The sequence below is a fragment of the Streptopelia decaocto genome (assembly GCF_964273445.1).
Source record: "Streptopelia decaocto genome assembly, chromosome: 3".
NCBI lineage: Eukaryota > Metazoa > Chordata > Aves > Columbiformes > Columbidae > Streptopelia > Streptopelia decaocto.
The window spans coordinates 83983355-83995967 of record NC_138656.1 but is presented as its reverse complement, the minus strand read 5'-3'; the positions used below and the strand labels follow the sequence as shown (position 1 = coordinate 83995967).

Genomic DNA, 12613 nt, shown 5'->3' with positions numbered 1-12613 from the left:
CAAGAGACAGCAGCCAGCAGTGCAACCAAGCTGGCAGGTCTCCCACCCCCATACACAAGTGCAGCAGAGATTATTGTAGAGACAGGAATCTCACTTGCTCTATGAGGTGCAACACAGCCACAACTGGGACTAAATCATTCCCACAGCCCAGAGCTCATTTTAAGCAAAGCCATTGTAAGCATTACTGTATTAACCATCAGGTCCAGTTTTCAGCATCTCACTCACTGCTGCTTTAATATGCAGAACATCTTTTGCTATATTTAAAATTTAGTTGACAAAGACTGAGTGTGGTTTCATGGAATTATTATTATCATGTTAGCAGCTTACGAAGCTGCTGCCCAGAGCCACAGAAAGCTGCTAACACATATTTCCATCCCTACATGATTTCCTCAGACTAAAGAGATCTTTCATACAGGCCTTCAGTGCAATCAACAAGACTTTGTTTAACAACAAAAAACAACAAACAAACAAAAAAAACACCCAACCCAACCCAAACCAAACCACACCGCTAAAAGCAGTTTGGTTTTTCTCACAATGCACAGAACACCACTTGCTTTGACCTGGTTAGTGTTGAATTCTGTATATTCAGTATTCACTCATGAAGTGAAGTCATGGCTCTGTCCAGCTCTTGGACACACAGTAACCTTACACCAGTTCAGTGTTTCCTCATTCTGTCTTCCCATCCACACTTACCAAATGAAGGGACTTGGGTACTTCCCAAACTTCATGTAAGGTGGTTTTAGTAAAAAAAAAATGTATTATCCTCCCCTTTATTTAATGAAGGGATTTAACACAATGCTGGACGTAAAAGTTTCCATTCTTCCCTAAGCTAAAACTATTCTGTCCATTTAAAACCCATCCTTAGTAAGGATTAGATGCTATACTGGCTGTCTCTTTCACTGAATTCAGCACCTTCTCACAAGTAACTTCTTGTGCTCTGCCACAAAAACATGTTCTTTCTCTGATTCCACTGTTTCAACTATACTTCTACTAATTCCTCTACTATAGGGGAATTATGATTACGTGCCATTTGACTAGCAGAATCTACAACAGCAATGCTGCAAAATTAACCTATTTTCATTAGAATCTCACCTCAAAAAGAAAGAAATTACAACAAGAACTTCACTGTCCAAGAAATTACTTGCCACAGTTCTGCCCCCTTAAAGGTATGAATAATATGTTGCCTGTACAGAAAATTGCCTTTTTTTCCTCCTCTTGAAGGAAAAAAACAAACAAACAAAGAAACCTATCTAGAGTTCTAAGTTGCTGAGTCCTTCCCACCCTCTTCTGAAAGCAATTCTGAACAAAATGAAAAATATAAACTCATATTTATACCTTTCAGCTTCAGGCTGTGGAAAATGAGCTAGCAGTTTGTAAAGGTGATAAATCCTCAAATGTTTAGTTTGTTAGTAACAGGTACAAAAGGCTGAATTGGGAGACACACCGTAAAAAATTCATGACTACCAATATCTTCAGACAATTCCTTCCTGTTCCCTTTTATAAATTCTCCATCTGTCCCCCAACAGTCCTTCAGATATCAATGTCCCATGCAATAATTCTCCAATTGGCTCTATGCATGGCTGTTTAACTCAAAAGAAAAACATTATTTGAGGGAGACAACCAAGGCAAATAAGAAAGGACTACTGGCTCATGATCTTGAGAGAAAGCACTGCATCACAGCCGAACTTGATAACAATCTCTGTCTAGGTTTTTAGGTCTTGTGGCAAACTTCAGATTAAAAGCCACACATGCAGTCCTAAGCATGACTTATTACCCAGAATTATAAAATAGCATAGTAAGTTGTTAGAAAAAAATTCATTGCTTACAGAAATGTCTGACACTGATACTTTTAGTACTTCTCTGTATTAAAGCAGTAAGCTCAAAGGCACGCTAACTGGGGATGTGCCCTTGGCTTGTGAATCAGTACAGGGAAAACAAGGCAGCTTAATCAGGAGCCAGCACGTGGAAACCCCTGCAGTAAGACAGCAGAAAAAGCAGGAACTTAACGTTTCCACACAAGGCAAAAAAAACCCAACAAAAAACAAAAACCACACACACAAACACACTAACTAAGAGTTAAATACAAACTTTTACTCACAAAGTCATCTTCTACTTCATTTAAGTTATTGTTAGGCAGAATAGCTCCTTCCATTGCAGAACTCTTGAATACACCTTTTATTTTGTTGCCTATTTTGCTGATTCCAAATGATTCTCCTCTCTTCTGCGTGGTCCTAGGATTACAGAAGCCAGAGTTCACAACACAAGCCATATTATTACACAGCAGCTCAGGAGGCTGTTGCACATCATTTGCAGATAAGAGAAAGAACTCTATAAACAAGTAGCCAATATATTCACAATTCCATTTAAATTGAAATTGATTTATGGCAAATCTGTTCTCTGACTGATCAGTAAAACTTCTTCATTACATATTTAAGAGATATAGGATTCCCATATGCTTAACCATGAGTAAACATTAACACTCTTATAATAGCATGCCAGTGATGCAGGACACAGAATAAACAATTATGGAAAATAATTTTGTTTTGACAGCAGAAACTCTCATATTGCTACAGGCACGCACACCAAAAAGGTCACAACTCTGTCCTTTTCCATGTACTCATTTTTAAATATTTATCCACTCTTGCCAAGTACTGTAAATGGTGTAGTTAGATGCATTTTTTTCATAAACATCCCAGAACTTTGCAAGCATGCATGACTCAAGATAGATCTCGACTTTAAAGCATTAGGGACAGACAAAAGGAATGCGCAAGGAACAAGACTGAGCATGAGAGAAAACAGATGCAACTGAAGAATCTTGGCTTGAAGAGCCAGTCTGACTGAAAGATGAAGACTTTTTAAAGTCTTGTCACTTATGACAAAGCATCTAAAAAGTGACAAGGTATCGAAAAAGAAAGATAATTGGGCAGGAAGCACACTCCTTACTGACAGAACAGATTTTACAGCATTCTTATGCTCTTACACAAGTCCTGACACTGAAGATTATTTATTACATAGAAATGCTAGTAATTCTGGAAAGAAAAACACTTCTGCTGAATATGGAATCAGCCTGAGGTTACTGATGTTGATTCAATAGATAGAGTTGTTAGTGGAGTGAAAAATCAATACAGTGAACTGCACAATTAAAGACTCAAAAGAACTTTCTACACTAGTGAGATTAAAAGCACAGTTAGTACTTCAGAGAACTAAAAAATTTCCAAGAGTTTCTTTTTCATTTAAAAATTAACTACTGAACAGTAGGACCAACAAAGCAGCAGACACCTGTAGGTAAAGTGTCTCCATCGCCCATAAAACCATGCTGATGACATCAACTACTGATTCAAAACCTGCATGTGTGTTACTAACAACCTTCATATTTATAATCTTACCCAGACTGTGCACATGACTAAAATTGCATAAATAATCCACTGCTTTTCCAAATAATTTGCTTTTTCTACCTCATCAGCTTCAAAGCAGACAGGCACCATCTATTTTATTTATCTCTGCTAATCAAAGATAAGGTTCCTCAGCTGTTTGTAGTTTAAATCCAAGTTTGAACAATTTTACTCTATTTTTAAGCAACTTCTACGTGTTATTGTGCTGAACTGAAATTTTTCACATCGCGGACCTACCTGAATCTTGCTCAAGAGCTTAAACACTGGGCTAGCGGAACACAAACCTTATTCGGACAAAACTAGACAGCTTTTCTAGAAGGGTAATACTTCAGGCCTCTGGCTTGACTCTTGCCATTTTCATAATTCCTGTGAAAACTTGTGCAATTCTCAAAATTTTGAACAAAAACATTAATTTGCACAAGCTTAAAGATTTGGTAAGAGTACTCCAGGCTCAGAGGAGGTCTTCCCTGTGCTGTGCTCCAGTTGAAGGCAGAACGCAGCTTTACCTGTAACTGCAGCACTGAGCTGAATGGGGCTGGGACTCAAACTGAGAGTGACGAACCATCCCCTCCTGCCCCAGCGCTGAGTCCAAAGATCGCACCCAATGAATTACAGAGCAACCACTAAATTGGAACAGGTACAAACTGACAACCTAGGATGCAATTCTCTTCACAGGAAGAGACAAATTCGGAACAAATACTCGTGAATAAGAGGGTACACAGGCACATGGTGAACAATGTATAGAGAGAACACGGGACTCACTTGGCAAAAATCCTTGAGCATGCACACAAAACAGATTAGATGAACATGGATAAAATCTGGTGATGTTAGCAGAGAACTAACTGGAACAACTGGATCATCAAACTTTTGAAGAAGCTCAGCAAGCAAAAAGTATATACAAAAAACAGGTATCGGGATGAAAATCCAGTAGATTCACTGGCTAAGTAGAAATAGGAGAAAGAACTTGAGGCAAGGTAGAAGGGAAGAGATGGTACTAGGATATGGTCAGGTTGAAGGCATGAGGGAAGATGAAAGGTGGCCAGTTTAGAAAAGAGACCAGGTCTTTCAAGATCTGTCAATTTTACTACTGTCAACAAATACATGCACACAACTCATTGGGAAAATTATCCTACTCCCTCTAGTGCTGATCCACATAGCAGCACTACTAGACCATCATTCTACAGTTGTGTTCTTGGCAGGGCCCTGAGTGGAGAGTCTACAGGTTCCAACATTCCTGATGAATGATGTGACGACAAGAGGTTGGAATACTTTTTCTTTTTTAAAACACTCCAAAAAGTCACAGATTAAAAAATTACAATTGCTATTCACTCTGTAGCTGGAAATTGCAGATCAAATATTGCTTTAGTGCCACTGTGCACTGTGTCATTCTTTAAGTGTGGATGGTTGTAAAATAACTTTCCCACAGGGTCTCTGCCCTATTCCATGCACTGAACAGATCTACCTAAATAATCAGCCAGGGCTGTGCAGCTGAAGAACGCTCTTATGAACCTCTGTGGGTCAAGAAGTACCACAAAAATCATAGGTATTGGACAAGCTAGGTATTAAAATGCATGTGAAGTCAGAGTACCATTTTGTTTTGGATGGATAAAAGCCCCACATCCCATTAGGAGAGAGGCTGAGTGCATAGAGCTGCATTTATTACAAAAATCACTTCTATCTCAAGCACTCCTTATTGCTCAACAAGCTAGCAAGTTGTAACTCAATACACTGAACTGACACATAAAAGACAAAAAGTGTCTATATACCTTGACTCCTGACCTGTAAAATAAAGCTGATAAATTTCCCTCAAGATTCAAGAATGGTATAAGTAATATATGTAATACTGATGCTCTGATAAATTCTAAGGAAAAGTCTACAATGAAAATATGATTTTCTGTGTTTGGACAGCATGGAGCCACAACTAACAAGAAAACGAATCACTGAACCGCTATTAAGGCACTAATGAGCGATCACAGACTACCTAGAACAAATTATAAAAAAAAATAGCATAGGTTGCAATCAAACCTGTAACAGGCACAAGAAAAGCTGCAGATAGAACTATTATAATTTGGGGAACTGCTGTTTTTGAGTGCTTGATAATACTCATTAAAAGGTTATATTTGCATGCCGTGTCAGGAAATTATCATCCTGGACACAGCTTTGCAAGATAAAACAACTGATTAAATGGATTAAATCTCAAAAAAAGATCTGGAAATGTGATATGGAGTAATGGAAGTTTTGGAGCAGCTGGCAGTCACGGGCAAAAAAAAAGCTTAAAGTTATGCAAATATATTTCAAAACTAATAACAACAGACAAATAGTTAACAGCAAACAATATTAATATATTGCAAACCTGTGAAATTAGTAATGAAGCGATTTCTAAAGACTTGTGAAGAAGATATGGGGAGTAAAACTCATTGTGGGGAGAAACGGCGTTTAGTCCAGAGGAGACATTCACATGTTTTTTACAAATAAAATGGACAGTTAATTGCTGTTATAAAGGCTGTGTGATGCAGTCAGACAGACGCAGAATAACTAACACACAACATTTATCGAGTGTTAGATAGACTTACCGGAAGTCATCCAAACTCAGGCTACTTCTGCAACAATAGGCATATAAATTACCTCAGAGCCCAAGTGAAAATAAAGTTAAAAGGAAAAAAAATTTTAAAAAAGATTGACAGACCTATCTCAACAAAAGTTAGTAGGCTTTGACCATCACTACAGATTAATAAAAAATATGGAACAATTAGGAGTTCCTGACCTAAAATGCTAAGAAAGTGAAATGTGAACGGTACCTGCACATTTCATCACAATCTTGGCCTTTGAATTAAAAACTCAGTTACTGAAACTTCCAGGTTTTCAATGACATTCAGCACAAGCAGCTGCTAATTTATAGAGAATGACTCTCATTCTTGATGTTCCTGGTAGTGCCAAACAAGCAGCTAACTTGTTCTATAACCTATGTTCAGAAGTCATGTAGGAATCCAGATTGTTTGGGCAACACAAAGAAAAGGCTGCAGACCTATATTTTGTAATAACACCACCTCTTAACCCCCTGTATGTTATAGTAAAAATCACTATTTAAATATCTTTTTTTTCATTATTATTTCACAGATTTTAAGAACTGTCATGTATTCTTTTACTCTACATAATATGATACATACAGTCAATGCCTCAGTAATTCTAACCAACACATTTAAATGGATTAAACACAAGCACAGTCACCACACACGATTTCAATTCATTAGAGCTACTGAATTCCAAACAAACTGATATAGGATTAAAATATTCAAATTTTAGATTTTGTTTTACAAAAGGAATTGATTCTAAGGCATCTTACACCATCTTTAGTCATGTTAACTGTGAAACTGGAAACGTATCCAACCAAGTTGGAACTCATGATCACAAACAACCACATTGCACACAACTGTTTCCAGACTTAATTCTATGGGTTTCATAGAATCATTTTGGTTGGAAGAGACCCTCAGGATCAAGTCCAACCATAACCTAACTCTAGCACTAAACCATGTCCCTAAGAACCTTGTCTAAATGCCTTTTAAACACCTCCAGGATGGTGACTCCACCACTTCCCTGCGCAGCCTGTTCCAATGCCTGACAACCCTTTCTGTTGTCACCATTCAATAATTTTTTCCTAATATCCAATCTAAACCTCCCCTGGTGCAACTTGAGGCCATTTCCTCTTGTCCTATCACTTGTTACTTGGGAGAAGAGACCAACATCCTCCATGCTACAACCTCCTTTCAGGTCGTTGTAGACAGTGATGAGGTCTCCCCTCAGCCTCCTTTTCTCCAGGCTAAACAGCCTCAGCTCCCTCACTCAATCCTCATAAGACATTTCTCTTAACCACTCCCCAAAATGGTTAATATCTTTTCTACTTGGTCCTTTACTTGAAAAATATTTTAATTTTATTGTTATGCCAATGATGAGAAACAAGGTGTGTCTATATGTGGTTATGGTTTCTAGAAAATCAAGGCAGATATACAGCTATCCAGAAATCTGGGAGCTTATACCACATAATGGTTTTTCTTTTTTTTTTTTTTTTTTTTTTTGTTGTTGTTACACTTCTAACACAGAAATACCTTTAAGCAATGTGGTAATGTATTATAAATATATAAATATGACAGAGAGAGAGGGAATTCTTGTCCTCTCTTCCACACACCCAAAATTAAATGGCTAGAATTAGAACTTCAAACATCAGGTGGAAAATACCAGTTACCGAGCTAAACTGTTGGCAACCACTGTTAGTTATCCAGTTCTCAGGATATCCTGATAACACATTATAGCACATTATATGTCCTATCTGTACACAAAAAGCCAAGATTATTTTGTATAGTTCAAAGAAGTGAGTCAAATCAGAAAGAACACAGTCACTTCTTCCTACTTTCCCACTTGTATTTAATAGAAGCTGCTCCATAATTTTCTAGTCTTACTATAAGTGAAATCTTTCAACCCATTACCCATATGCACATTCCACTGGGTTTTCATATCTACTACCTGATCCGACTTTTTAACCAGTAGTATCTATGGAATACGCACACAGTAACCCCAGCCAAGGAAGCAAAGATATGAAAAACAAAACTCATCTCTTTGCATATAATTTCTCTCAACTGGAACTAATGCCACAAAAGGGAAGAGAAGGCAGGATAAATTATGTGCATATATATGGATAACATCTGGAATAATTCCATAAGTAACATTTTTTTCTTTTTTTCCTTGGCAGTGACTGTCTGTACCAGACTCTGCAGAGTGAAACTCCAAAGCAACAGACAAACTACTTTCAGATAGGACCTGTTTCATGAAAATAATCACTGAGGTACCACTTTGAGAACATACAGTATTTCATATCATAAGCCATCATATACATTCACAGCACTTAAACCATTCTAAAATGTAAACCATACACTTTCAGTAACGCTACGGCTGCTGTTTGATCTCCAGGGGAATATGCTGTAACAGTCGCCAAATAAAATTTGCTTATTTTGTAGCCAGAGATTTATTTCAAAATGTCTAGGTAGAGACTGCCTTTAATTTCACTCTTTCTGTTCAGGAAGGCAAAGCACCAAGGAGGTGACCTAAATGTTTTCATAACAGGATACTTTCAGTCCTTGACATGAATAATTTTGGGAAAGATACCAGAAGGCAAATTTCAAGATCTGTCGGAACCCCTGCAGCTATCTTCAACAGAGGCTGGAATACGTTTTAAGGTCACCATTCCTAGTGGAGTGTCACGCAGGGGACACATGCAGCTTGGTCTTGCTGCTTTTCGTGACTCTTTGCTAACAAACAGAAGCTTGTCAGCATCAAAGTGAGAAAGCACTACACCAAAGCTTAAGTCCTGGATCTACAGGAACTCTAAGGATTACATAACAGATGTCACAGGTGGAGATATACTGAAGAGAATCACCTTGTAGTTTAAGACATTAACAGGGGAAAAAGGGATTGCACAAAAGTACACCTCACAGTAGGCTGCAAGCCAGGAGGTGCTGCTACTAGGTGTATCTCTAATGAAAACAGAAAGCTAAATAAATTGCTGTAATTCAAGATGGTAAACATTAGCATTTTCTACAGTACCATGGATCTTACTTCATACCAAGTAAGCAAGCCTATCCAAATTAAAGACTGTCTCGCTCAAGTTTGCCTTCTTTTGGATAGACCATAAGAGTAATTCAGTTGGGCTAGTCTATGACTGAGCCATCCAGCACAAACTCAAATACAAGAAATGATGAGACCTTAAGCTTAGTCAGCCCAACCCCACAGTGGAAGACTGCTCAGCCATACCACAGGACACGCTCCTCTCCTCTGCAGGCCCTAAGGCACCCAAAGGTAGTTTGTAAGTATATAGCCCAAATCCAAAATCAAGGCTTGTGATACTATATATCTGCAACGAATAGGGAGAGTTGGGAGACGGAAGACGCACTTGACATCCTCCTTGTCACAATAAGAGGAGATTCCCATTGCGTGACCAGGTGGGGTAAACAGAGGGTACACTGCACCTGACCCTGTAAGATCTGAAATCCAGCAAGATCCAGCTTTGCACCAACAAAATGGTACTCGTATATACAGTCAATTAAATCACCACTTTATTTCCATGTTATCTTATTCTTACTGTATGTTTATTTTTCCCTTTTCCCTTCTCAAATGTTGAGGTCTAAATTACATTTTAAATTCTTCAATGTAAAACACTTCAAAGAGAAGGGGCATCTTGTATAATATTGCCTGCTCCTTCAGTATGTAATTCGTCCATTTAAAATAAAAAAAAGTAGAGCTAAAAATTTAGTCAAATGAGTATAAGGCAGTAGGAGAATTCCTATGGTTTAATATTTTGATGTTTTAAACTAAAAACCAAAGAAAAACACTTAAAAATTCTACCATACCTACCTGTTAAACTTTGAATTGCGTGTTGGTGACTCTGCTCCTCTTAAAAGGTGACTGAAGTACTATAACAGACAAATAAGGTATCAAAAAAAAACACTGGACTGAGGTAAGGGCAACGACATTGCAGAATTCAAGAAACAAGAACAGAAGTAAAAGGCAAGATGATCATAATCTAGCAGTTAGAATATTCATCTGGAAAAGGACAGACTAAATTTGCAATGCATGCTCCCAGGACTACTTATTTCACTTTACATACTCCTGGGATTAAAAAACAAAACAGAAATAAAAGTAAAGTTAAGCACTAAAATCCACATCTCCTTCTTGTTAAAATCTCAAGCATTTGAGGTATTATAGCTATTATGGGAAAGATGACCATCCTTGAGAAATAGACTTTATTAAGAACAATACAAAGTAAGTAACTACCCATTCCCAGGACAAGTCAATATATTCTGCCTGAAATAAAAGTGAGCAGCTTAACACACAACCTGATTTACATACACAAACTCTAAAAGGGACAACAATTCAAACTCAACCCTGCGTTTACAGTGTTTCCCTATTAGAAGGCTTTAGGCAGCTATCAGCCCAGTGTGGGGATTCTTTTTTTTAAACATACATTCAGAACCCAATCATACAATAATGGTCAAATGCTTTGAATGACCTTCCCGAAAAGAGACACCTGACTTTTAGCTGCTGGAATGCATGATGCTGAAGGTACCTAAATACAACCTTTGGATCTTCTTTAAGTACCATTATATTCTAAAAAAGTAAATAAAGAGATTCTTAATAGTGTTTTATGTCTATCATGCAGATTACCTTTGCACCAAATTTACAATCTTAAAGAGAAGGGATGGAGAGGATTTTGTAATAGCACTGATATACATAAATTGTTACACCAAAAAATGAAGTGTGTTTATTTTTTTATGTTGTTGCTGTTGTGTTGAACGAGAAGAAATTCAGTTTTCTTACTGAGATTGGTCCAGCCCTAGCATGCTAACAAAAGCAGAAAATGAATACATATGAATACATATTTTTCAGTTCCATTGTAAATAGGGTATTCTAAAAAATACAATCTTCCTTTAAGATTGCTATTCAGGTCTTTCACACTTACCTCATCACTATGACAGAACATAGGAGTGAAGACATTCTCAAGTAGAGAAAGTACGTGCTCATAAGCTTCAAAAAGACACCTCATAGTTTGAAGTTTCACAACATCCGTATATGGACCTTCAGCAACTATAAAAAAATTATAAATATAAAAAAAAACGGGGATATATAATTTTTAACTGGTCTTAGTTTGTGATTGTTTTGCAAGCTACTCTAAGTCTGACAAATAAAAAATACAAATAAACTGACAAAACAAGGCTTAAGCACAATATAGTAGGGGGCAACAATTTTTAAAACTATGACACAAGTAACGATTGATCATATTTAGATGAATTAGTTTTCACTTTATTACTGAATACTGTTTAAATTCCAGTGTAAATTACTCCTTTCAAATTCAAACTTACTTCTTTGAATCTCCTCCACAATAAAAGGGTCAAATCTAATTTTGTCAATGCTTTCATCCAAACAATAAGTTTTGTAAATTTTCTGTACTTCCTCATGAAGAGACATCTTTTCAGTATCTGATAGTTCTGGTCGCAAAATTCGGTCATTGAATTCCTCTGAGAAGGAAAGAAAATGAAGCAACCTATAACATCAACTCATTTCACAGAAGATATAGTAATTTTTAAAACTTTTCAATGAATAGAAATAGAACACATCTCAAAATCTCAGGTAATAAGACAGTTGACTTCTAATCAACTATAATTCAGATCTGATCATTAAAATGATTACTAAAAATATATATTGCAATTAAAACTAACTATACCTTATCACAGTAAGAATAAATCCATGTAGTTGTTCCTGCCAGAAGAATGAATCAGATTTTTTTTCCTCCCTAAATTACCATATTATAAATGGTAGCTTTCTTTCAGCATGATTTTCAGTTTATGTTAAACACACACAGGTACATAACAGCTCTGTATACCAGCCATCTGCTGTTCTTTAACTCCTAACACCCAACCCACCGTAATATTTTCAAGAATATCTTTAATATCAGACTAATTTGAAAATGAAGTTTCCCTAACAAAATATTCTATTCAGCACAATTGTTGTGCAATCTCTCTTGATTTATTGGCCCATCCCATTAACAGCATGACTACTGGCCAGAAAAAGGGAAAACAACATAGTGTTTGATTCATTTTTCAATTAATAGACAAAATCCAAACTTCTTAAGAGAAAAGTCTAACAAGATCCTTTTTTTTTTTATTTATTTTCCCCAGTAAGTGCTTCTTATCCCAAATATTTCTATCATGTGCAGAACCACCTACAGTAGAGAGTATAGGACAACATAACTTTAGAGACCTAAATCTCATTCTTTGTTTTATAAGCGAATATACAGATTTGCCACCTGTGGGAATGCAAGAAAAGCTTAGAAGGAAGAAAATACTGAGGTTTACCCAGAAAAAGAGACTGATCATGGGCAAAAGCCACAATTTGAGTAACCTTCCTGCTCGAGGAAGCAGCTCCAGAAGGGTCAGCTTAGAATGCCCTGCAGGTGCCACTAGCACTGAAAAGGTAACACTTCATTGTTTATTTGGTGAGGAGAGGTGTTTTTCTTACAAAAAGACAATACGTTTGCAAGGATCATGAGCACATAAGCGGCATGCACACGGATTATTTATATTTCTCTTATGTAATGATTAATTATTTCTGCAGTATTTTATGAAATAAAGTCAGTCTAATGTAATTACACATCTTCCTCAAGTATGTATGTGTGG

General features: G+C 36.9%; 1 protein-coding gene across 2 annotated transcripts in view; it reads right to left on the bottom strand.

The window, feature by feature from the left end:
* The window catches only part of SNX14 (sorting nexin 14), a 53755-nt gene that overhangs the window by 17277 nt on the left and 23865 nt on the right, over positions 1–12613 (bottom strand). Inside the window, exons 13-17 of one of the 2 annotated variants that reach the window (XM_082048235.1) lie at positions 11300–11455; positions 10900–11024; positions 9795–9853; positions 5966–5992; positions 2099–2231 (exon numbers count right to left, since the gene is read on the bottom strand). In XM_082048235.1, the coding sequence (XP_081904361.1) occupies positions 2099–2231; positions 5966–5992; positions 9795–9853; positions 10900–11024; positions 11300–11455 (500 nt within the window). The remainder of the gene's footprint in view (positions 1–2098; positions 2232–5965; positions 5993–9794; positions 9854–10899; positions 11025–11299; positions 11456–12613) is intronic. The other variant, XM_082048236.1, reaches the window with a different exon arrangement.